General features: G+C 36.2%; 1 protein-coding gene across 1 annotated transcript in view; it reads left to right on the top strand.

Annotated features, from left to right (window-relative positions):
- The window catches only part of ADAMTS20 (ADAM metallopeptidase with thrombospondin type 1 motif 20), a 181902-nt gene that overhangs the window by 68235 nt on the left and 86753 nt on the right, over nt 1-26914 (top strand). The window contains exons 8-18 of the mRNA XM_028123173.1: nt 4930-5035; nt 6866-7012; nt 9034-9175; nt 10762-10866; nt 15723-15868; nt 17067-17248; nt 17346-17482; nt 19642-19759; nt 21998-22093; nt 23505-23671; nt 23823-23952. Coding sequence (XP_027978974.1) covers nt 4930-5035; nt 6866-7012; nt 9034-9175; nt 10762-10866; nt 15723-15868; nt 17067-17248; nt 17346-17482; nt 19642-19759; nt 21998-22093; nt 23505-23671; nt 23823-23952 — 1476 coding nt within the window. The remainder of the gene's footprint in view (nt 1-4929; nt 5036-6865; nt 7013-9033; nt 9176-10761; nt 10867-15722; nt 15869-17066; nt 17249-17345; nt 17483-19641; nt 19760-21997; nt 22094-23504; nt 23672-23822; nt 23953-26914) is intronic.

Genomic DNA, 26914 nt, shown 5'->3' with positions numbered 1-26914 from the left:
TGTTTCATGGGGGTTTTGTTTTTGTTTTATGGGTTTTTTGGGGAAAATTTTTAACTCTCTAATATCTCCAGTGATAATCAGACTACATTTTTTATCTTCTTGAATCTATTTAAAAAGCACTACTTACTAGATATTTCACTGTTATTAGTAAAATTTATCAGCTTAAATTTTCATAACATTTTTCCTTTATTTTTTACTGAAACATATCTGACACAATGTTACAGTAGTTTCAGGTGTATAACATACTGAATTGACAATTCTATACATTACTCAGTGCTCACCACAGTAAGTGTAGTCACTGTCACCTTAAGATATTACTACAATATTATTGACTATATTCCCTATGCTGTGTACTTACCATCTCTGTGACTTATTTTATAACTAAGAGTTTGTATCTCTTGATCCCCCTTCATCTGTTTCACCCATCCCCTCATCTACCTCCCTTCTGGCAACTTCCAGTTCTCTGTACTGAAGTGTATTTTGTTTTTCAGATTCCACATATTAGTGAAATCATATTTCTCTTTCTCTGACTTATTTTACTTAGCATAATACATTCTAGGTTCGTCCATATTGTTGCAAATGGCAAGATTTTATTTTTTATGGCCGAGTAGTATTCCATTGTATATATACACCACAGCTTCTTTATCCATTCACCTTTCAACAGATACGAGTTGCTTCCATATCTTGGCTATTTTGTAAATAATGCTGCAGTAAACATAAGGGTATGTACATCTTTTTGGATTAGTGTTTTTGTTTTCTTTGGGTAAATACCCAGTAATGGAAATCACTAGGTCATGCGGTATTTCTGTTAATTTTTGGAGCACCCTCCCTATTATTTTACACAGTGATTGTACCAGTTTACCTTTCCACTAACAGTGCATGAGTGTTCCCTTTTCTTCATATTCTTGCTAACTCCTATTATTTCTTGTATTTTTGATACCAGCCATTTTGACTGAGGTGTGAGGTGATACTTCATTATGGTTTTGATTTTCATTTCTCTGACGATTAGTGATGTTGAGCATATTTTCATGTGTCTGTTGGCCATCTGTACATTTTCTCTGGAAAAATGTCTATTCAGGTCCTCTGCCCATTTTTTAATTGGATTGTTTTTTGAGTTAAGTTCTTTATATATTTTTGATATTAATCCCTGTTGGATATATCATTTGCAAATACCTTATTCAGTAGGTTGCCTTTTCATTTTGCTAATGGAGTCCTTTGCTGTGCAAAAGCTTTTTATTTTGGTGTAATCCCAATAGTTACTTTTGCTTTTGTTTCCCTTGCCTCAGGAGACATGTCCGTGAACATGTTGCTAAGGCTGATATCTAAGAGATTATTGCCTGTGTTTTCATTTAGGAGTTTTATGGTTTCAAATCTCACATTTAGGTCTTTAATCCATTTTGAATTTATTTTTGTGTATGATGTAAGGATGTGGTCAGTTTCATTCTTTTGCATGTAGCTTTCCAGTTTTGTTTTTTTTTTTAAGATTTTATTTATTCATGAGAGACAGAGAGAGAGAAGCAGGCTCCCAAGGAGCAGGGAGCCCAATGTGGGACTCGATCCCTGAGCTGAAGGCAGACGCTTAACCATCTGAGCCACCCAGGCACCCTAGCTTTCCAGTTTTCTTAGCACCATTTACTGAAGAGACTATCTTTTCCCCATTTCATATTCTTGCCTCCTTATAGATTGCCCATAGGAGTGTGGGTTTATTTCTGGGCTCTGTCCTATTCTGTTGATCTATGTGTCTGTGTGCATGTGTGTGCGTGTGTGCATGTGCGTGTGTGTACACGCCAGTGCCATACTCTTTCGATAACTATAGATTTGTAATATAGCTTGAAATCTGGGATTATGAAACCTCCAGCTTTGTTCTTCCTTCCCTGAAAGCAGTTGTTTTAAGGGAGAGAGAGCGGGGGAGGGACAGAGGGAGAGAGAAAACCTTGGGCAGGCTCCATGCCCAGAGCGGAGCCCAATATGAGGCTTGATTTCACAACCCTGAGATCGTGACCTGAGCCAAAATCAAAGTTGGGCTCTTAACCAACTGAGCCACCTAGATGCCCCATATCTCTGGTCTTTGATGACAGTTATTCTAACTGGTGTGGAGTGTGGTTTTGATTTACATTTCCTTGATGATTAGTGATATTGAGCATTTTTTTCATATATTTGTTGACCATTTGTCTTTTGAGATTTGATCCTTAATAATATTGACATGTCTGTTAATATGTAACGCTTATGAATAATTTCACTTTTTGAAGTTGGACGCTCAACTGACTGAGGCACTCAGGCATCCCTGAAATCATTCATTAGGGTAATGATAATAATAGCTGACCTATCTGGAGTGCTTACTGTATATCTTACACGATTGTAAGGTTTTATGTGATTTAACTCATTTAATCTTCACAGCAAACCTATGAAGTAAGAACGACTTTCAGTTTCATAGATAAGACTAAATAATTTGCCTAAGGCTGCACAACTCATATTAACACAAGTATTAGTATTTATTTTCTCTTCTAAAATAGGTGGAAAAATTACTAGGTATCTTGCTATATGTTATCTTCTGTAGATATCATTGTCCCAGTCTCTGAGCCCTTTTTGCAAAGTATGTTGAAAATGATTTTCATTCTTTAAAGTGGCTAGATTGGGTGATTGTGCAGTTTCTTGAACTTCCAGACACAGGGAACCTGTATCAGATTTGGGCCCATCCTACTTTATTCTATCTCTGACTGACCACTTTTATAGAACCCAATATCAGCTTGAATGAATTTAGGCACAAACCATCAATTAGCTTCCTGGTGCCATGTTATATATTCACTTTGATTTGTTGTTGTTCTTGTCTGTTTATGGGCATATTTGAGTTGGGTCTTTAATCATATACAATACATACTTCCATGGATCTGTTATGTGACTAAAACATTTAGCTTGGAATATAGTCCCTTAAAGCATGAAACATAAAGTTGTTTGGGTGATAATGGAGTCAATAGTGTGTTTGAAATATCTACGTAGTCCTGAAAATGAATAGATGGAAATTGAGCCATTTTTAACAGATTGAAAATACTAAAGGTAGCACGGGAATAGCAAGATATTCAATAAAAATGTGTTTAGTTTTAACTTATAGTAAAGGAGAAATATAAAACTGACTAAAATTGGCTAAAGAGCACATACAAGTAGAAAGTCATACTTTAGGAAAACAATAATTCTTTCATTCTTGGGACAGCAGACTGTTAAATAATAATTTTTCCTTGCTCATTTTTGGCCTTGATTCTAAGAAAATGCTTTTTTGGGGGGACCTTTGCCCAAGCCATCCCTTTGGCTGTGGGTTCAGAAAGAGAGCAAATACTTTCTGTTTTATTAAAATAAAAAAAGTATTGGTGATTGAACTTGTTAGTCTGAACTTTTCCAGCATTTTTAGATCCTCAAGTTCAAAGTTTTTTAAAGCACAACAAAAACATTCTCATTGTTAGGAAATTTACCTTAATGCGAGGAAAATGTCCATGCTTTTAAGTTTTATGAATCAAAGAATACAGGGGAGTATAGAGCTAAAGCACAATAGCTGATACAGGTCTACTCTATACTGAGAAATTTCTAAATGCAAAAACTTTCCAGTAAGCAACGGGCTATATATGAAAAATTCTTTTTAATGAAAGGAATTGTCCTAGGAGAGCAGATAATTTACAAGAAAATACTGAAGGATAATAGTAGCAGAAACAATGCTATTAAGGTAAATAAATGCCACCTGAGTTGATGGACTGTGGATTGTCGTAAGGAACATTTATTTTCAATTTCTTATTCTAGATTATTTTAAAGACTCTACCAGCTGTAATTTTTGTCTTTGCTGTCCAGTCCATTCATACTGTATCTTTCAGCAGCACATTGGCATTGCATGATATTCTTTATATTGAAGAGTGAATAGATCTTAAGAGGATACATTTTCTAAAATATTTTCAAAATTATTGGATGCCTTTAATAAGTGAATCATTTTATTTAACATACATTAGATGCCAGGTGCTATTCTATGCACTTAACATATAATCACTAATTTAATTATAAGTACATAATTGTATACAGCCTCAAAACCTTAAATATTAAAGCAAATTCATTAATCTATAGTGTTCTGTGCTATTTTCTATATTCTGTTACCAATTTAAACATTCATTGCCTTTTCTAGTATCCACACTAATGTTGCCTAAAATTTCATCCTTCCTGTAACAAAAACTTTTTTTCCTCTTCCTTTTTTTAAACAATTATTCACCCCATATTTTGGGTTATTTTCTCCAGTAAAAGAATCCAGGAATTGGTAAAAAGATTTCAACTGCAGATAAATCATTCTGTTCTTTTTTCCTTCACCTTATAAAATATTTGTGATCTTAACAGCCAACTCTGCATCCCTTTCTAAGTAGTAGTAATGGCAATAGTAAATGCTTTAACATTTAGTTCTTTATAGATGTGGTACCTATATACAATGGAATATTACTCAGCCATCAGAGAGGATGAATGCCCACCATTTGCATTGAGCTGGATGGAACTGGAGGGGATTATGCTAAGTGAAATAAGTCAAGCAGAGAAAGTCAATTATCATATGGTTTTACTCATATGGGGAACATAAAGAATAGCACAGAAGACCATAGGGAAAGAGAGGGAAAACTGAATGGGAAGAAATCAGAGAGGGAGACAAACCATGAGAGACTATGGGCTCCGGGAAACAAAAGGGGTTTCAGAAGGGAGGGGGGTGGGGGGAACGGGGTAGCCGGGTGATGGGTATTAAGGTGGGTAAGTGTTGTGATGAGCATTGGGTGTTATACACAACTAATGAACTGTTGAACACTACATCAAAGCTAATGATGTACTATATGGTAGCTAACAAATGTAATAAAAAAATAATTAGTTCTTTATGATTTGATGTTTCCCATTTTGAAATACCAACATGAAATTTTTCAGGTTTAGCAGAATTAGGTACCCTGTGTGATCCTTTACGGAGCTGCTCTATTAGTGAAGAAAATGGACTCAGTGCTGCCTTTACCATAGCCCATGAGCTTGGGCATGTGTAAGTACCTTCTGCTAACTCAGTAATGTGCTTTCTATAATCATTGCACAGAATGCCTAAAATTCCATCTTCAATTGAGTAATTAGCAGCTTTATGTCTTTAAAAATATTGTTAGTGTAATTTTCATCCCTGAAATGCTAACTCTGGCTCTTTTGTGATCTATGTTAGGTCAGACAGGCTGCACAGATCAACAGACTAAGCAAAGAACTAGAACTTGGGAATTCTTTTATTTCATTTACTGTATTGGATTACATGACAAGCACTTCTGGCCTCTGTCCCTTGTTATCCCATACATGACCAGGTACTGTCCTCTTCCATCTTATGGGAGGGCCTGCAGGGGCTTCTGGTTCTGGGGAACTCCCGATAATATTTGTAATACCAACTCACTTGTTGCTCTTATAGCTCAGAGCCCCAGCAGAGAACGTGGCATGTGGGAATTTCTTAATCATTAAAAGATTTTTTAAAGTTATTTCTCCAGCTTCATAGTTGTTGTTGTTCTTTGGTTTTGGTTTTTTGTTTTTTGGGTTTTTTTTGGTAAAAATGAGGGGTTCTATCTGTTCCTGCATTATTAAAAATTCTACTGGGGTTCTATGCTCTAAGAATGGAGGCCATGAGTCCCTGTGATAGCCTCGGAGCTCCCATGGAAAGTCAGAAACCCCTACAAACTCATCCTCTGAAAGGGATTCCATATGTGTACCCCCAGCACTCCTGGGATTTCTTGTTTATATGCTAAAAGGAATTGAGGCTAGAGTTGCCTCTCTTAGTTTGACTACATTTTCTTTTCCTGGTCATGCCTTACATCATTAGAGTATTCAACAGGAATAATTTCAAGTGGAAATCATTTTTATTAAACTAGTGCGTCTTCAGTTCCCTTTTAGCATGATTATGTTTCATGGTTGTCAGCAGGGTGCACACTCAAATTGTTGAAGTGGGGATAGGCTCAGGAGCTTACCTGAGGGCTGTAGCTACCTAGCAGTGACATCTGGAAAGCACTATTAGCTGGTTTCCAAGGCTACTAACTAATGGAAAACTGTTCTTGCAGAGACTACCATCTTAGCCATTTATTTTCTTCCTGAAAAACTCTTTAGGTGTCTTTAGAATATGGGTAAGTAGTTTAATTAAAGGACTGATTTTTAAGTACAAATCTCAGCAGGCAAAGAGCTGAGCTAGGTGGTTTCAGTGTTCCTTCTAAATGCAAGTTCATACTTAGGTCCTCAAAAGAATGCATAGGCTCTGTTGCTGGCCAGCTAATTATTTAATATCCTTGCTCTTAGGAAGATTTGATTTAGGAACGTTTTTGTTATTCCAGTTCGATCAGTAATCACTTACTGAGTATAGACCAGAAACAGTACTGAGGCTGTTTCATATGAAACAGATGGATACTATAGAATGATAAGGAATTAGGGATTGAAGAAGTTTTGATACTGTAGTAATAGTCAGTGATCTACAAACTAGTGTGGTATCACCTTTATGTAATCTACCTACACACATCTCTTAGGATATGCATGCTGAAACCTGCAAGTATTTATGTGAATGCTATATCCATATCGTGATGAGGTGAGCCAGAGTCCACATATTTTGATTGTTTGGACTCACCAAGTCAGCAGACTGTGCTACCAATCAAAGTTATAATCTGCTGTTTCTCAGATCATGTGCTTCTAAACATGAAGATAACCTTGGTTTTATAATGCTTTATGGGAGAGATCAAGAGTATAAATTTTGATGTGATTGGATTTATCTGTATTTTACCTTTTAAGGATAAGAGATCTGTTACTAATGTTGTATTCATATTTTCATATTCTTTTTTTAAGTGTTTGTTTTTCTTTTTAGATTTAATGTTCCACATGATGATAGTTTTAAATGTAAGGAAACTGGAATTAAACATCAATATCATGTAATGGCTCCAACTTTAAATTACCACACAAGTCCTTGGACCTGGTCAAAATGTAGTCAGAAATATATCACTGAATTCCTAGAGTAAGTCTGAAATTATATTACTGTATTTAAATAATGAAACATTTATTAGACTATAGAATTTGAAATTTATATGTTCTTTTAAAGTGGTTCAATTTCTGTTTAGTTTTTCTGTTTAAATTTAAGTGTACTTTGTACAAATGTGTTTTTAAAAAAAGAAAAGAGCTGTATATACATATTTCACTCCTAAAATATTTTAGGAGGGGGACAGGTCAGACCTAGCTATCTTTTTTTTTTTTTAATAGTTTAGGTGCTTTATTAGAATCACCCCTTTTCAAGGGGAGCCCTACTGAGATTCACAGCTTCCTTATGTATGTTTGCATTTTTTCAGAAGCTACTGGGTAGTATTTTGAGAGGAGTCTGAGTAGCTCATGTTTGAGGTGTCTTTGAAGGACAGACAATAGCTGAAGTCAAACTATGCACATTCCAAATAGCTCTGTACAGCCAGAGAGATGTGGAGTCTATATGTTTACATATTCTTTTGGCGGATTTTCCTAGGTCTGAAGAAAGGAAGCAGATCCAGATTTTTCTTGCCTCGTCTCTCCATCTCCCACCAGGTTTCTTTACTTCCCAGTTTTATTCAAATGGCATTTCTATCCTAGTTACTGAAAGTTGCCAAAAGGCAAGGCCAAGCTCTTTCCGGGAATTTTTTTTGTATAAATATGATATTCATTTCTTCTACATATTATAATCCCTGATCTATGCAGTTTCTGTTTACCTCTCTTTATGAGAACTGTGGGAATGAATGAAACCATGCTTCGGAATATATGTTCATAAATACATCCCTAAATTATCTGTGATTATTTATCCTTGTACGGGGAGTTGATTTAAAAGCATAATACACGGGGGCGCCTGGGTGGCTCAGTCGTTGAGCGTCTGCCTTCGGCTCGGGTCATGATCCCAGGGTCCTGGGATCAAGTTCCACATCGGGTTCCCTGCTCGGCGGGAGGCCTGCTTCTCCCTCTCCCACTCCCCCTGCTTGTGTTCCTGCTCTCGCACGCTCTCTCTCTCTCTCTCTCTCTGTCAAATAAATAAAAATCTTTAAAAAAAAAAAAAAAAGCATAATACACGGTTGCTGGTCTATACGTGCTTCCATATAGCTTTGTTCAATGGCTGAGTTTTTGATTAACAGTACCAGTGGATGTGCTTATTTTTGAAAGGGGTTAATGGGATTCTCTACAATGAGAATTTTAAAAAATATATATTTTTAATTTATACGTTCATTTTTAGACAAAATTTAATGTCTTTGTAGCCAGTAAAAATTTCTAAATTTTTAAGTTATGGCAATGGAACAAATTGTTTCTACTTTTTTGAAACAAATTGTTTTTAACCCAATTGGAATGGTTGAACATTTTCAGTTTCCTGGACACTAGATACTGCATTACAAACTAGAAGTAATAAACACACATTTCCCCTGCTATTTACCACTTTTCTAAGTCCTTTATACATATACTCTAATAGAAACTGTCAAGATGAATAGTATCGCTGTTAATACAGATGAGAAAAACTCAGGCTCAGGGAAGTTAATTTGTCCAGAGCCGTGCATCCTGGGAAGTGGTAGAACCAAAACTCAAACTCTGCCTTTTTAAAGTGGAGACAACATGACATTTACTGAAATTCCTTTGTTTTGTTGTTTAGAACTATTCATGTACTTTCTCAAATGATTTGAAAACTTTTAACATCTTGACAATTTGGGCATTAAATATAAGGCATTATTATTGGGCAACAAAATAGATCAAAAGTGTAGAGTGATTATATGAATAGGTTTCATAAATTATATTCTGATGAATTTGTCCTTGTTCTTTTTAAAAATTGTATCTTCAAAGCAGTTGTGGGGCTCAAATGAGAATAAACACCTTAAAAGTCCTTTGTGAATTGTGAGGTTTTCTTCCTGACTTTGATATGAATTGGTTTTTAAATTATGAAAAAATACTGATACTCTTTGAAAGCATAGAACACAGTAAATGTGATAAAGAATCTTATACATCCATACATAGTCACAATATTTTTGGTTATTGGTACAGTACTGGTCATGGGGAGTGCCTTCTTGACAAACCAAATGGGAGAATATATGATCTGTCTTCACAACTTCCTGGATTAATGTATGATGTAAACAAGCAATGTGAACTTATGTTTGGTCCTGGATCACAAGTATGTCCCTACTTGGTAAGAAAAATTCTGTCCTTTCTTTTTGAAAACTACAAAGTTATAGTTAGAATATATTTCAAAAATGTACATTTATTCTCTTGAACAGAAGGTGAACTAGATGTATCTTAGAAGTTTGTAAGTCTGAGAAATTTGCTGTTTGCCAGAAGGGGGTTAAAAAGGAAACTAAAATTTGAGTACTTATATGCCATGTACTGTGCTAAGTGCTTAAAAATATCTTCATTAACCCTCACAAAATCCTATGTGAAGTATTCCCATTTAAAAATAGACACTGAGAGGTTATTGAAAATTAAAAGCATTCAAATATTTATACTCAAATACTATTTTTTGGGGTAGTGGGAGAAAATTTAAGTGTCTTGATAATGAGTTATATTAAAGGCCCCGGGAACTTAATAGACTACATTTTTATTTACATAGATTTGAATCCATAGAAATGAAATTTAGGGCCTAAACTCTTATTTTACAACTCTGAGGATTTTTCATGGGTCAGATACACTCCTAGGTCATGAGGATCATTGGACTGGGAATGCAGCCTCATTCACTCATTGAAATATGTATCTCCAGTGTTCAGGATCTGCCACAAACTAGGTGTCACAAACTAAATGCTCGTTGAATGAATGAATGAATGAATGAAAGTAACAAAACAGTAAGTGCAGAGATAGGCAAAGCATATTCCGCATAGTAGTATTGTTTTTAAAATCTTAAACTTATAATAAAAAATGTTACTAAGCTTTTAAATATCCACTATGGAGGAGGGAAGATTTAACTTAAATTTTTTTTTTATTAAAGATACGTTTCTTGGGCGCCTGGGTGGCTCAGTTGGTTAAGCGACTGCCTTCAGCTCAGGTCGTGATCCTGGAGTCCCAGGATCGAGTCCCACATCGGGCTCCCTGCTCAGCAGGGAGTCTACTTCTCCCTCTGACCCTCTTCCCTCTCGTGCTATCTCTCATTCTCTCTCTCTCAAATAAATAAAATCTTTAAAAAAAAAAAAGATACATTTCTTTTTTACCTGACCTACACACTAAATAAACTTTGAATTTAAATTCAGAAAAAGAAGAGAATTATCTTGGATATAGCTCCTGTGAACCTCTGTGGATTTTGTTTTTTGTGAAAACTTGAGAACCCTTTGTTCAAATGTTGAAAGTATGCATTATATTCGCAAAGTAGGAAACCAGTACATTATACAGTATTTCTATGCACATTATTCATACATTCTATCATCTTATCAAAAGAGGCTTTTGGAAACTCATTGTGGATAACATTTTAACAACAAAAAGTCCTTTAGAAGAATGTCTTGCCAAGAGAAAAATGTCTCCCATAATTGTGAATATTTCCACTCTAATTTCTCTCCAGTTGTTCAATGTATGATGAAAATCTAAAAGGTCTTAGAAAGTAAACATTGCCATTTTGTATGTTTAGAGGTAAATAGATGACTAGAACTTAGATTCTTTTGCTGATTATTTCTAGCTCTGACCATGAAAACACGAAAACTGTAAGATCAATGTATAAAAACTAATGCCTTGCACTAAGTCGATCCAGTGGTTGTAGTGTTCTTTTACTCTTGTCTGCTTTTTGTTTCTCTGCAGAAGCAATGCAGACGTCTCTGGTGCACTAGCGCAGAAGGAGTTCACAAGGGCTGTCGCACTCAGCACATGCCCCTGGCAGATGGGACAAACTGTGGTCCTGGGATGGTAGGTTTCCTCAAAGGGTGAGTCTTGTATCAAGAGATTATCCAAGGATGTGATTGCTCTGCATTTCGATGCTCTTCATTATTCGTCAACTTTTGCTGTGCTAGTGAATCAATGTTGCCATGTTGGTTCGATGTAGTACACAGTCAAGTGAATTGAATTTTTAATTTCACCCCTTTTTTTTTTTTCAAGATCTAGCAGATGAATGTTAAAGTTACAGTTATATAGGTAACTACATGGATAGTTATCTAAGTATATTATAGACTTGTTAAGAGTGGGTATAGACATAAAGGTCCTAATATTTCAGCAATTTCCCTAAATTCAAGGATGTTACCATTGTATACATTTTCTCCCATAAAGTTCAGTTAAGTATAATTGAAAGTTTTAAGTGGCTTCTTCAGATATTTATTGGTTGTAAATGTCTTAAAATATATCCCTAAAATTGCCGAAACATTTTTACTAACATTTTTACCATTTTAACATCAGCATGCACTAATCTAAATCTGCAAACATGATGCTGAGTGATAGGGATCGGTGTGATAAATATGTAAGGATGAAGTCAGGTTGTACTTGGTGCTTCAGGATGAAGGCAACTTCCTTTGGCCTTGGTAGCCAGTGTTGTCTGCACTGAATAAGTTTTAGTCTGTTCCATGCCTTTTCTGAGCTACCTCAGCAAAAATGGAGAACTTGCTTGGTGATGGGTTAGCTACTACTGCCTCTTTTGTTAACTCCACAAGTAGAAACTTGAGATGGATGGGTTCGCTAGCTGACCTTGTGCTTTACCAGCTGTTGCTTATTGAAATGTTTGTACTTACTGCCCTTGTCTCTGATGCCTTCCATCAAAAGGCATGTGTTTTCCATGAATATAGCTTGCATTACAAATGAATTGAATATTTAAGTTGTATTTGGGACTTAAGCAATTTTTGCAGAAGCTGAAGTACTCTGAAATGGTTGAGCACCCCAATTGTTTTAGGACCAAAATTCCAGTGGACTTCTTCAGTTCATAGTTTGGAGCTAGAACTGAATTTTAAAGATTGATCTTTAATATGTGTATCATTTTAAACTCTCGCAGGCAATGTATGAAAGTTCCAGTTGCTCAGTATTTCTTGCCAATTTTTGATATTGTTAATCTTTTAACAGAATAATAGCCATTTTAGGCGCAAAATGGAATATCATTGTGGTTTTAGTTTGTATTCCTGATTATTGTCAGTCTTGAGCATCTTTTCATTTGCTCACTAACCATTTGAATAATTCCCCCAGTAAGGTGGTTTGAAGGGCTTGGATTTGTTGGAATTCAAGGTAAATGTGCTCAGATACTGGGACTTACTTTAAAGCCTGTGTAGTTTAAAAGCAGAAATGGCATTTGGGGTAAAAGCATCTGGATCATGATAGATATAAACTCCTTATTTTTTATTAATTGAGAATAGCTCCTATGCATTAGCCATTTTTAATACTCAATGGGTCTTTTATTCAAGAGAAATTTTAAATAAATGTCCTATATTTTGCCTTAACACTCTCTTAAATACTTAAAAGTGGTTGTAAATCCATTTGCATGAAAATATGGTGGAACTCACCTGACAATGACTTAATTTAGTACATGGTGAACAATGTAATATTCTATTTTTTTCATTCTTGGATTTATCAGAAATAGTGCTCAAGGATTATTTGAAATGTTTCTGCAGATGCCCCCCAAATTTACATGCACATAGTACATTCTATCCTGAGATTTTCTAATATGGCTTTCTCATTTTGAATGATTTGTTCTAATGGAGGGCACAAAGTATTTTTTCTGCTAATAAGCTTGGTTATAGGATTCATTTTTTCAACAAAGATTTATCAAGGGCCCACTATATGTCAGGCACTATTCTAGGTGATTAGGATACAACAGTGAACAAAAGAGGAAAGATCCCTGACCTCATGGAGCTTACATTCTAGGGGGAGACTACAATATTACAAACAATGAATACTACCATAAAGCTGATAAGTGCCATGAACAAGAAAAAATAGAACAAGAAAAGGACTGGAAGTTGTGTGGTAGGATAGGGCCGATTACAATTTAAAATGTAGTGGTCAAAGATCTTACGGGAAGTTGCCTAATGAGCTGTCTTAAAGAAAGTGAGGGAGTTAGCTATGGAGGATATTATGGGGGAAGTGAGCTCCAGGCAAAGGGACCAGGTAAGCTCCTAAATCCTGGAGTATTGGTGGAATGTTCAAGGAAGAGCAAGGAAAGACATTGTGGCTGGGGTGAAGAGAGATGTATAGGAAGTAACTGGAGGACTATTATGTAGGGCATTGCGAGCCATTGTGAGAACTTTGCATTTATTCAAGGTGAAATAATTGAAGGATTTGAGTAGAGGAGTCACCTAACGTGAGTTAATTTTTGAAATACAAGTTGAAAAGGACCATTCTGATCACTGTTGAAACTAAGTTATAGGGGGCAAGGGTTGGAAACAGGAGATCTACTCAGAGAGGCATGGCAGTGATCGGGATGAGAGAAGATGATGGCTTAGACCAGAGTTGGGATCACTGGGGTGATGATTGAAAGTCAGTTTTGTTTGTTTGTTTTTGAATGAATTAGGTCACTTACTAACATATTAAATGTGAACCATTAGAGTAGAATGACTGTTTTTAGCTAATCAACTCAAATCAACTCGGAATTTTGAGGGGTCAGCAGTTCAGTTTTGGGTATGATGTCTGAAATTTTTATTAGACATTAAAGTGAAGATGCTTAAGTAGCTGTATACACGAGTCTAGAGCTCAGGAAGGGGATCCGGGCTGGGAGTGGCTGTTGATAGGGAAGAATAAAGGACCAAGATCTGAGTCCAGGACATTCCAGCATTAAGTTGAGCCTAGAAACCAAGGGGGGCGGGGAAGAATGATACTGCTAAATCAAGGAAGACAGAACCGGCCTTTGGTGATGTACATATGAGCAGATACATGGAGGGTGGACCATAAGAGCACAGGCATTGAGCATTAGACAATGAGCACAGCTCATTCAGGGAGAAGCAGGACAGTAGCTAGTGAGAAAAGTGGGATCTAAGAGTATTGTTTTTAAAGAGGGAAAATAGGGGCACTTGGGTGGTTCAGTCCGTTGAGCATATAACTCTTGATTTCGAGTCAGGCCATGATCTCAGGGATAGAGCCCACATCACGCTCTGCACTTACTGGGGAGTCTGCGTGAGGATTTCTCTCCCTTTGCTCCTCACCCTGTTTGTGCGCGCACACACACACTCTCTCTCTAAATAAATGTTTAAAAAATAAAGAGGGGAAATAAATATGTTTGTATATTGCGAATGATCTAGTGGAGTACTTCTCAAATTATCTCTAGTAAAGGACCCGTCTTTTTAAAAATTTCTGGTAATTTAAACTGATACTTTTACAAAATGATAAAAATGACTAGGAAAACAGAAGGAAAAAAGACATTTGAGATGTAAGCCAAATTTTCCTATGGAAAACAATGTGGCAGATCTTCAAATTAAAAATAGAATTATGTGATCCAGCAGCACCACTTCTGGGTGTGTATCCCAAAGAACTGACAACAGAGTCTTGAAGAGGTCTCTGCACACTCCCGTTCATATCAGCATTATTCACAATAGCCAGGAGGCGGAAGTAACCCAAGAGGCCATCCGTGGATGAATGGATAAATGAAACGTGATCTACACATACAGTGGAATATTATTCAGCCTTAAAAGGAAGGGAATTCTGACATGTGCTACAGCATGGATGAACTTTGAGGACAGTATGCTAAGTGAAAAAAGCCAGTCACCAAAAGACAAATGATGCACGATTTTAATTATATGGGATATATAGAGTAGCCAAATACATACAAACAGTAGAATGGTGGTCCCCAGGGGCTGGGGGCAGGGGGAGGGAGAGAATGGGGAGCTAATTGTTTCAAAGGTCTAGTGTTTCAGTTTGGGAAGATGAAGAGTTATGGTGATTGATGGTGGTGATGGTTGCACAACAATGTGAATGCATTTTAATGCCACTGAACTGTACACTTAAAAATGGTTAAGATGGTAAACTTTGTGTATTTTGCCACAATGAAAACAAATCTAAGCCAACGTTTAAATTAACTTTGACAAACATGAAATTGCTGTCAAAATCCTATAAACATTTCTAAATGCTAATAACTTTCGATTTCTGTACTCGCAGGGACTGGCAACAGCGCATGGACTCCTTTTTTGTTAGCTTTGATCTAGTGGAGACTGGAACAGTGATGATGTAGGAGAGATGGGAGAATTGTTGCAGTGCTGTTTTGAGCAGTGAGGGGTTGGGATTAAGTACACAGGTAGAGGGATTGACTTTCCATAGGATCCTTGATTTTTCATGTACACTAACAGGTGGGAAGGCTGAGTACTGAGCACAGGTGCTGTTAGGTGGGTAACAGGAGTACTAGGAGATTGTGAGCAGATTCTTCTGTATATTTCTTTTCTTAATGAAAGTAAGAAAGTGATCACTGAGACTTTGGATGAGATGAAGCAAAAAATTAGCTAAAAGAGTGGGAGAGTGATACACATCTTTGCATAGAAAACCAGAATCACAGATCTATATCATTCACTTAAATTTTCATTTTACTACACTTTACCCATACAGCAGGTCTTCCCTCCAGCATTGAGACTCAAAATCTCAAAGGCAAGGGAAATTTCCTATTCTTTCTTCATTCCACAGATCTTTTTACAGTTACTTAGCAGATATTAAGAAAATATTTATGACTGTCAAATGGAATCAGATTTCTGAATTAATATTGTGCTTTCAGTTGTATACATTTTCTTTGTTGATATTTATGCTGTTATAATTACTGATATTCTAATTGGGTACATACAAATCATTTTGTGTGTTTGTTTCTGTTTTTAAAGCATTGCCACCATGGGCTGTGTGTAAACAAAGAAATGGAAGCACGTCCTGTAGATGGTGAATGGGGACCGTGGGGACCATACAGCTCTTGTTCAAGAACATGTGGAGGTGGCATCAAAAGCACAACGAGACTCTGTAATCGCCCCGAGTATGTCTTTTTTATGTCACTGTAAATTAAGATTATCTCAAGGCACCAGAAGGTAAACACCAGTTTCATTCACTTCTAAACTGGAGGTCAGTCTGTAAGTTTCTGAGATTTAGAAAACTTCTGGAATACATTAAGCCATTTTACCTTATCTTGGTAGATTCAAATCTTGAAAAAAATATTCACCAGCTTAATCTTTAGAATATGAATTAAGATAGGATCATTTTCTTTTTTTTTTCTGATTGAGTATAACTGAGAAATAGTTGTAAAAATGACAGTACTATAATGGCATTTTTATATTTACTGTGTTTCCATTGAAATTCCTGGCTCCTTTAAACATGTCTTGGCTCTTCTGCGTAAAATATGTATTTTCATTACCCATTTTTTTACTGTTTTATGTAATTTGACATGTCCTATTTTCTTTCTCTGCTTCTCATGTTATAGATGCGTCAGTGTGTTTAGCTTGAATAAGTCCTGAAGCATATTTTCCCCCTCTTCAAAATATTTCAAAGCATGTAGAGATTCCATAAAGATTTTTAAATGTCCCCCCAGTCCCCTTTTGTTATATAAATTGGTAAGCAATAATTTTCAATGCAGAGATAGGACACACTCTGAAATAACTTAGTTCATTTGAATTTCAGAATATCTAAATTATGCTAGAACTCTTTATATTTAAAAAATGCTGACAGTTTTTATTTTCCAGCGTAAGTTGAAATAAAGAGATGGATGGATGTAGATTAATACCATGAAACTCTTTGGAGTGATAAGTAGTATATACACAACAGAGATGCCTATATATTTCTTTAATATGGTATCATCTTTATCATCTATGGTTCACTAGGTCTTTTTTTTTTTTTTACCCCCCCCAAAATGAACAAACCCTATTTTGACGTTTTATTTTATTTTTTTTTATTTTGACGTTTTAAAACAAATTCCCACGATTAGTTCCCTGTGAGTTAACCAAGTCATGAATAAATTATCATTTCTGCCCTCCAGACCACAGCGTCCACCCGAAGATGAGTATTTTTACAGTTCATTAGCCATTGAATTGCTTAAGAACCATGTAACATACTTCGGTTAAAAAGTGTCAGTGGGGCAGAGGTGGTTTTCCAGATCCTGGGACACAACGGAACAATTTTAGAAGTAAATGGCAGAAAGAATATTGTACTGATGTGCTTTAAAATGTAATGAATTTGACTAGGCCAAGAAACGGAGGAAAGTACTGTGTGGGCCGCAGGATGAAATTTCGATCATGTAATACCGATTCATGTCCAAAAGGCAAGCAAGACTTTCGAGAGAAGCAGTGCTCTGATTTTGATGGTAAACATTTCAACATCAATGGTCTTTCCCCTAATGTGAGGTGGCTTCCAAAATACAGTGGGAGTAAGTAGTTAGAATATTTTTTGATGTAAACATTTCTTGAGACCGAGGAACATACAGCTGTCTTATGGTATGCCCCAATTTTAACTTTTTCTTACAGTTGCCATAAAAGATCGCTGTAAACTCTATTGTCGGGTTGCTGGAACCACTAATTTCTACCAGTTGAAGGACAGGGTTGCTGATGGTACTCCTTGCGGAACCGAAACCAATGACATCTGTGTTCAAGGCCTCTGTCGGGTAAGTAAACTCAGGTTTAATGCGACTGTCAGAGTATTCTTTTTCTCTCGCCAAGTATTACTTCTGTTACTTCAGAATACATTCCTGTGAATTCCAGTGCAGCTCCCTTTAGTGCTATAACCCTTTCTTTTGCAGTAGGGTCAGGAGACCTTGTTACTAGGCAGCTTTCTGTCATCCTGAGTGACTCATGAAACATTAATCATTTAATCATTCTTAAAAAGATAGAAAATGTTGGGACACAGGGTTGTAAAGCCCTTTGGCTACTTCAAATGCGACCTTCCCTGGTGACCCCTCCCCATTGATTAGTGATGATATCCCCCCCCTTTCTTTTCCTTTTTTTTTTTTTTAACCATCTATTTATTTGAGCGGAGGGCAGGTAGAGGTAGAGGGAGAGAGAAACCTAAGCAGATGCCATGTGGAACCCGATGTGGGGCTCCATCTCATGACCCTGAGATCATGACCTGAGCTGAAACCAAGAGTCAGGCACTTAACTGTGCCACCCAGGCACCCCTCCTTCCTCTCTCTTTTCATCCTTGTCTTTGGCTTCCTGGGTATATTCAACAGACATTTGCTGACTTACCTACTGAATGTTGGATACTGTTCTAGTCACCTGGATGAAAGACTGCAACAGAGCCATAAACTCCAGGGCGGTCACAGGTTTGTAGGGGAGATAGACACATGAACAACTCAAATGTAGGGCTATGGGGTCATCAGCAAAGTGGCATAGGGATAATGAGGAAGGAGTGTTTTGTGGGGAAGTGTGTAAATGGTTCAGAGAATGCTCATGGAGGGTGTGAGGCTTGAGCTAGTTATTGAGGATGAATAGCTTTTAGAAAGGTGAGGAAGTAAAGGACTGGTGGGACATAGGGGTTAGCTGTTAAATGCACCCTTTTTTCTGAAGTCCTGGAGGTCTCTAGAAGGATTTGGAGTTGAGTGAGAGATGTGATTTGATCTGCATGTTAGAATCTTCAGAATATACTGGGTTAGGAGAGAATTGGAGATAGGTCGGCCACTTTGGATTCTAGGTGAGAAGCAGATGAGACCCAGGATTAAAGCACACACATTGCAGAAGGTGTTCTTAAAAATGGTGAGTTTGAGAACTAGGATAATGAATTCCATCTAAAGAATACAAATGTAATATTATGAACTCATTCCTTGGGTTAAGATACCAATTTTTCTCTTAGCCAAACATCTATTATCAGTTACCTGGTGATAAAATGCTTTGCACTCAAAGGTCTAATGAGATGTTCAAAGTAAAGGAAACAAGAGACTAGAAAAAGGGTACTCAATGGCCTGAGAACTTAACTTTTATCTAAATTAACAGCACAAAGTCCTACACAATGAAAAACAATGATGATCTGAGCTTATGGGTGCACATTTCTTTCAGAAAACATCTGGTTGAAATTCATTTTGGAAATATTCACCTTGTGTATAAAAGAATGAGACTTATGAAATTTTCTCTTCTGATCATGAAACTTTAGAGGAGTATTTAAAAAAAACTAAGAGTTATTGCAGTGTATCTGCATGGAGAACTGCACTTGTTCTTTTAAACCCCTGAACCAAACCATTCACTTTCAACCTTTATCCAGTTATTCATTCTTGACATAAACACAACTTACTAGGCTGGTTATTAATTTTGGAGAAATAAATTTTCAAATAGACTCAGTTTATTCCCAGAGTTCTAAGATCATGAGTTAAAAAATCATGAAAGACATCTTTTTGAAGTTTTTTTAAATGTGTTACTTACCTAATCATACTTTTTGTCTCTTTGAATTACATTTTCTTAAAGAATGGCTTAAATGGACAGTGGACATAGGAATTATTGTCCATGTTTGTTGCAATGCAGATTCCTATTTTTTTTTTACCTCCAAGAATTTTTAATTCAGAAAATCTGGGAATCTGCCTTTTAAAATGCCATCCCATGTGGTTTTGATGCAGGGGGTTATGCGGATAACCCTTTGCAAAACACTTTTTTCAACCATGTGATGAAAAGGTGTGTGAAAATATTGATGTACAACAAAACCAGTAGATATTCTGAAAAATCCTGTTGTACCAAATCTCCCATTAATTGAAAGAATATTTGTGAAAAGTTTGTAAAAGCACCATACTTAGAATTAGTCACTTCTATAATACTGATTATAATCATTGTTATTTTGAAGCAAGCTGGCTGTGATCACGTGTTAAACTCCAAGGCCAAGAGAGACAAATGTGGAGTGTGTGGGGGGGATAACTCTTCATGCAGGACAATGGCAGGTGTCTTCAACAGTGCTCATTATGGTAAGCTGTGTATTTGTTTTAATTTTCCCTTATATTTGATATAATAATGGAGTATGTAATGAAGGCATAATAATGGTTTATTGTTTTGCCCTCTCTGTACACTTAGTATTTCAAAATGAAATATATTTTATATTCCTTAATATAAAAAATTATACCAGATGTATCCTTGAATCAATGAATTCATCTGCTAAAGGCAAATCTGATTCTTGAAAATACAGTAGGTACGTTAATTAGAGTAAATCCGGTGCTATTTGACAATGATTTTTGAATAGTCCCCCAATAGTCCCCCCTTTATTGCTGTTCCTGTAATCTGAAATGTATATACTTATAATTTTTTGAGGAAACTTGCTTTCAATTACTTTTCATTATTTGTACCACTTTTTTCTATAACCTGTCTTAGCTGTTGTGTTTCTTATTGATATATTAAAAATGATTGAAGGTGAAGGATGAAACCATTTCAGTGTTGATTTGGAATTATTTGGTTTTTCAGGAAGTATCTGGATTATATATATAACATAATTGGCCATGAATTCATTTTTCTTTAAAAATGATATGATCGGATATTTTCTCTTCTGAGACTTTTCTAGGAAAACCTTTTGCTTTGTATGGTAACAAATGTAGTCCTTTAGAACTTTCCTTGCAAAATGAAAAATGTATTTTTTACAGTTTTGTCAGCCTTAGATTATGTTCACGTGTGTTTGAACACAGTTAAGTTAGTATGAATTGCTTTAATTAAAGCAGTATAATTTAAAACACAAAATTTATATTTTTATCTGTATTAAAAGTATACTACATTTATACTCTGGTGACGCTTATGAATCTTAGTTGCTAGCTATGACATTTTTGTAGTTAGAATTCATTATTTCATGGGATCCCTTGTTAAAACCAATGGCACATTTATTGAAGCTTGGGCTCTATTCACTGAAGAACATTTTTTTCTATTTAAAACCACATGTGCCAAATTAGGATCAAATATATAACCTTGCCAAAATTGTATTATGAATTAATCAGTTTGAAAATGGAAAAAGATACTAAACTCATTTGTAGAGTAGCATTTGTCACATTTCTGCCCCCTGGTGGTAGCCTTTGTCTTTCACATTTGTAATGTCTAGGAATTGCTTTCTTCAAAAACCATTATCTGCAAGACATAAATAGAAGGTAGTGGGACTATCTTGTGAAAAAATCATAAAATTCTTGTAGACTGATGACTTACAAGCAATATGCATGTAGTGTAATCAGAATTAGCAGACCATTTATCACTTTATATTTAAAATGTGATGCCTTAAAGGGGGTATAAAGCACTCTAAAAACGTACAAAGTAATCTCACATCAGGGCTGAAAATTTAACCTTTTTTAAAACTTCCTCTTAATTTCATTACATATTTATCAAAGTTAGTGTACAAGAAAAACTCATACAACTCCTTTTACTCATGTATTAAATAGAAGGAAAAACTAATAAGGAAAAGGAACAACGTAGAATAATCACTAGAGGAAAATTGCTGATTAAAATCAGAGTATTTGGAAAACTATGTAATGAGTGTAGTGTAGGGAAAACATTCTTTTTTGTTTAATATGTAGTATTTCCTCATCTTTCAAGCACTGCCAGTGTTGTTGAATTTGGTCTCATAAAATAGAAATATTATTTTCATTTCCTTCACATAAATGCTTTACTTTTCTCATGACAATTTGTTAGTAGACTTTGAAAATGTAAAATTTGGGGGTAGCTATAGGAATTCCTGCTTACACTAGAAATGAAAAGCTTAAAAAAATGTTATTAACTTTTGTTATTTTGCTGTTCATTGAATCTCTGTGTAAACATAGCACAATGACCAACTATTTTGGTATCTTTTGGATTGGTGAATAACATTTGAAATCCTCTATTTTTTCCCCACTGCGAAGTATAAAATTAAAAGTATTACTCTTAAATTTAAAAATGGATGTGTTCTTAAATATCTCAGGAACTGTAATATTAACTCCATTCTCATTCTATATTTAGAATTTTAGAAGAAAAAATAAGTATACTTAAGGATCCCAAACTGTATATTTCTAGCAACCATTTTTTCTTCAATCCTTAGTAATTATGTAATGCGTTGATTCAAAAAGAGTAAAAACACTGTATCATTTTTGAAAGATAAAATGAAATTAAATCTGTGCTATTCAGTGTTTGCAGTCATTCAGCCATAATAGCCTCTGGGCCATCAGCTTATGAAAGTTAACATGTATAAAATTATATTGCAGGTTATAATGTTGTTGTCAAGATTCCCACAGGAGCAACAAACATTGATATTCTTCAGCACAGCTATTCTGGAAAACCAGAAGATGACAATTACCTTGGTAAACATTTCTAGTAAACAACCAATATGTGATTCGTGTGCGATTTCATGGAGGTCTGCAGTTCATGTAAATTCTTAGAAGGCAAGAAGAGCCCCTTTAATAAACATGCATTTCAGTTCATACTGAGCTTAAGTCATCTGACTTCCTATACATGTTCTCCTCTTGAGTTATATGCTATATCTTATTTTAAAAACACTGAACAAAATTCTGAAAAATTTGCTTTTTCCCCATAAGAGTGTTTTAAATAACCGAAGGTTATATTCAGTTAAAGTTGCATGTATATTTAGAATAAAATTCTTTCTTTTTATCTAAAATTAGTTATAGACTTCTTTGTGGTTAAATGTTCTTTAAAGAATTGAAGTGTTTTTACTCTGTATCAAAAGTACTTATATGATTTCACTCATATATGGAATTAAAAAAACAAAACAGATAAACATAGGGAAAGGGGGGGAAAAGGAAAGCAAACCATAAAAGACTTAACTACAGAGAACAAACTGAGGGTTGCTGGAGGGGAGGGGGATGGGGGCAATAGGGTAACTGGGTGATGGGCATTAAGAAGGGCACTTGTGATGAGCACTGGGTGTTGTATGTAAATAATGAATCATTGAATTCTGAAATCAACATTACACTCTATGTTAACTAATGAGAATTTAAATAAAAACTTAAAATGCTTCTGTTAAAGCAAGACAAAAAAAATTGATTTCAGATTTTTAAATGTTAATGAATGTGCCACAGTATATTGTCCTCTAGCTACTAATAGGGTGTAGGCTTCATTATGTTTATTTTTAGAAATTAGCTTTCAGCCTTAAGGAATTTCACCTAGGGCCAAAGATGAAAAGAATGCTTTACAAACCTTTCCTTCTGTCTGGGAAATTCTGGAAGGCCGTTGTTCAGTGTATGTCAATAGTGATAGAGTGCCTCTATCATGAAAAAGATCCAAACAGTTATATGGAGAATAGTATGGTCATTGCATGGCTCCTTAGGATATTGGCCCCTAGAATTTTATAGGTTTGTACGTTTTTTCCAAGAGAAGCATAAATGGATTATTGCAGCAGTCTGGGTGGTGTTCTTTTCCTCACCATCAATGACCAGGACTGGTTTAGCTGATGTTTCTCCAGCGTCTCTGAGTTCTGTTTTTCCTCTTCCTACATGTCCCTCCTGAAGCTGCAGGCCTCTTGAAAGATGACCTTCTCAGAAAAGTATAGGGTAAATTTAATATCTTTAGCTGATATGCTGTAGCTTCCCTTTGTATGGATTAGATAACACATTATAGTAAAACACAATTTATTTCCTCAAAAATAATTTACATTTACATTAATTTCCGAAATGGATTTGCATTTTAAAAGTTAAAATACTTTTTGTATTGTTGATTGTACTGTTTTATTATTTCATGAGTCCTGTTCTTTTACAGCATTATCTGACACTAAAGGGAATTTTCTTTTGAATGGGAATTTTGTTGTAAGTATGTCAAAAAAAGAAATCAACATACAAGGAGCTATTTTTGAATACAGTGGTTCAAACAGCTCAATTGAAAGAATTAATAGTACTGATCGGCTGGAAGAAGAAGTTGTTTTGCAGGTAAATTCTCAGGAGTCATTAATAAGACTTAGTTTTAACCCTATTAGTAAACTGATGGTTAAGGACTTTGCATTTATTAAATATAAAAATGATGTCTTTCAAGAATATCTTTTTATGAATTAATTATATGCTCCTGTGTATTTCTATTGAGGTTTTGTGTGTGGGTAATCTATACAACCCTGATGTACGATATTCCTTCAATATTCCTGTGGAAGAGAGGAGTGACCTATTCACATGGGATCCATATGGACCATGGCAAGATTGTACCAAGATGTGTCAAGGTACACTGGTATTAAGTAAAAGAGAAGTTTGCCTTGCATGCTGGTATAACTTGGAGTACTTTGGGGCAGTCTGCCTATGGAGTCCCCCAACTGTCTACACACACACATCACCACACCAACATACAAAGTTTTCCTACCCTTTTTCTTCTACTTTTCTCCCCATTCATTGTTTCTGATACTTAACAGCCTCATTAGTCTCTCCCCTTTACAACATTCTCAATTACTGCTTTTTTTCTCATTCTTTCTTGCAGTTGAAAGAAGTTTCTCTAACTTGTAACACTTGTTGGGGGGGGATACAATCCAAAACCCTCAGTGGTTGCCTGAAACTGTAGATAGTATTGAATCTCATATGTACTATGTTTTTTCCTATATATAAGTTAGGCACAGTAAGAGATTAACAATAACTGATAATAAAATCAAACCATTGTAACAATATACAGTTGACTCTTGAACAACACAGGGGTTAGGAGTATCAACCCCCCGTGCAGTTAAAAATTTCACATATAGGGATGCCTGAGTGGTTCCATCAGTTAAATAGCTGCTTCCAGCTCAGGTCATGTCCCAGATTGAGCCCCACATCTGTCCATCTCCTTGCTCAGCGGGGAGCCTGCTTCTCCCTCTCCCTCTACTCCTCCCCCTGTTCTTGCGCTCTCACTTGCTCACTCTCTCAGATCTTTAAGAAAAAAGTTCACATAAACTTTAGACCTCCCAAGAACTTAACTGCTAATAGCCTAATGTTGACTGGAAACCTTACCAATAACAAGCAGTTAACACATATTTTCTATGTTATATGTATTAAATACTATAGTTTTACAATAAAGCAAGCTAGGGAAAAATACTAAGAAAATCAGAAGACAAAATACATCTATGGCACTGAAGTGTATTTATTGAAAAAACCATGTGTGAGTGGACCTGCACAGTTCAAACTCATGTTGTTAAAGGGTCACTGGTACTTAGTGAAAGTTCTGTGAACGTGGTCTCTCTCAGAATGTATTGTACTTGTGATGATGTGAGGTGATAAAATGCCCACGTGAATGAATGAATGAAGTGAGCTGAATTCAGTAGGCTTTTGACAGCATTAGGTTCTATTGACCTTCAGCTGGTACATTAGAAAGTGGATCATTTTCTGGACTGTGGTTGATGCAGGTAACTGAGACCACAGAAAGCAAAACCACAGATGAGGGGGGTACTAATATATGCTGTTTTCCAGTGAAATAAGTGTTCTCTCACCCACTCCTCTCCATACACTTTCCCAGTAACATATCTCCTCCTTTCAGTAGTGGGGTATCTGACATCTTTTCATTCTCTTATTTTTCTTCCATGACCACAAGAAAATATATTTGTACTGTTGGCATGAATAACTGAAAGGAGCATAGTGGGAAATGGAAAAGCAGGGACATTTATAGTAGAGCAAAAAAAAATGAAGAGACTGGAGTCTTTGGGAAATCTGTAATTATGGATACTTAATTGAGTAATACTTTTCAAGTCAGTAAGTTTGAGAGACTACTTAAGTTTTGAATTAAGACCCCAATTCTGCATTCAAGTTTTAAATTGTGGTGGATAAAACCAGCATGAGTAGATTTTCTTGGCATAAGGTAGCAGATGCAACGCTACAGGTATGCAGGGAGAACCACAGAGAAAATGGAGCCATTTGTTAGGAGATTCAATCTGAAGGTACAGAGAAATTTGGTGCAGTGGACTGGAGAAAAGTTTTGGGAATTAGGGGAGCGGTGGTCCAGAGGAGAGGGTGCTCAGAACCATATGGAAATGAGCTGAAATAAGGTGGGTAGCCAGAGGCAGTGACAATGGATTATGGGAATGTGAGGGACAGACTAACAAACTGACCTCAAGGTGCCAAAGAAATTGTGGTGCCCCATTCAGAAAAAGAAAAAACACAGGCTTGGTCCTGTGATGTCGGGATAGTGGTGCTCAGAATGATTGCATGGGAACAGATGTTTTCACTGGGACAGTGTCTCTGGAGGGAGGCTGCCATAGGTGGTCAAGACTGACTGGCATAAACACTGGAAGGAGGAACAAAGCTTTGGTAATGGAGAAATTCATTTGACAGAAGGATCCTAGATATGCCTCACAAAGGGAATGGAGATTTGGGGAGCAGGGAGCAGTGTTCCAGCACTGAATGGGTACACTGGTCTGTGGCAGTGGATATGGGGAGCCAGGAACAAATCCAAACATCAGATGAGTGAAGGAACATGCAAAAAATATGGGGAACACCCAAAGTAAAGAATAGCAAGCTCCAAATAGAAGGTTGGACATGACATGATGAAATGGTTTGGGAGTCTGAACCAGAAAGAGATCTCTTAAACAATTCTGGGCTGGAGGGGAAAAAACTGTTAGTTGAGTCGCCACATAGTATACTATGGTTATATTACCTCTTTGTATGTAACTTTTTAGTGTCTCTAGAAGGAAATTCCCTCAGGGACACCTGGGTGGCTCAGTTGGTTAAGCATACCAATCTTGATTTCAGCGCAGGTCATGATCTCAGGGTCGTGAGATCAAGCCCTGCATCAGGCTCTGCTCTTGGCATGGAGCCTACTTAAGGTTCTCGCTTTCCCTCTGCCCCTCCCCCAACCCTGTGTGCGAGCACGTGCACTTTCTCTCTAAAAAAATTAAAAATTAAAAAATGAAATTCCCTCAGTTTTGTTATTCTGTGTACTGAATGTAATGAGTTCCCAAACTTTGTTAAGATTTTATTTATTTGAGAGAGAGAAAGAGATAGCAACAGAGAGCAAAAACAGGGAGGGAGAGGGAGAAACAGGCTCCCTGCTGAGTAGAGAGCCCATGTGGGTTTCAGTCCCAGGACCCTGAGATCATGACCTGAGCTGAAGGCAGATGCTTAACTGGCTGAGCCACCCAGGCACCTTATGAGTTCCCCAACTTTGTGAGAGCTATACATTTTATCATATTTTCAAGTGCATTGTCTATTGGTTTCAATTTTCCTTTA

Source organism: Eumetopias jubatus, unplaced genomic scaffold, assembly GCF_037043125.1.
Source record: "Eumetopias jubatus isolate StellerSeaLion01/CBP00866 unplaced genomic scaffold, mEumJub1_p1.0 scaffold_8, whole genome shotgun sequence".
Classification (NCBI taxonomy): Eukaryota; Metazoa; Chordata; class Mammalia; order Carnivora; family Otariidae; genus Eumetopias; species Eumetopias jubatus.
Note: the sequence above shows the minus strand (reverse complement) of the source record. Positions and strands in the feature narration are given on the sequence as shown.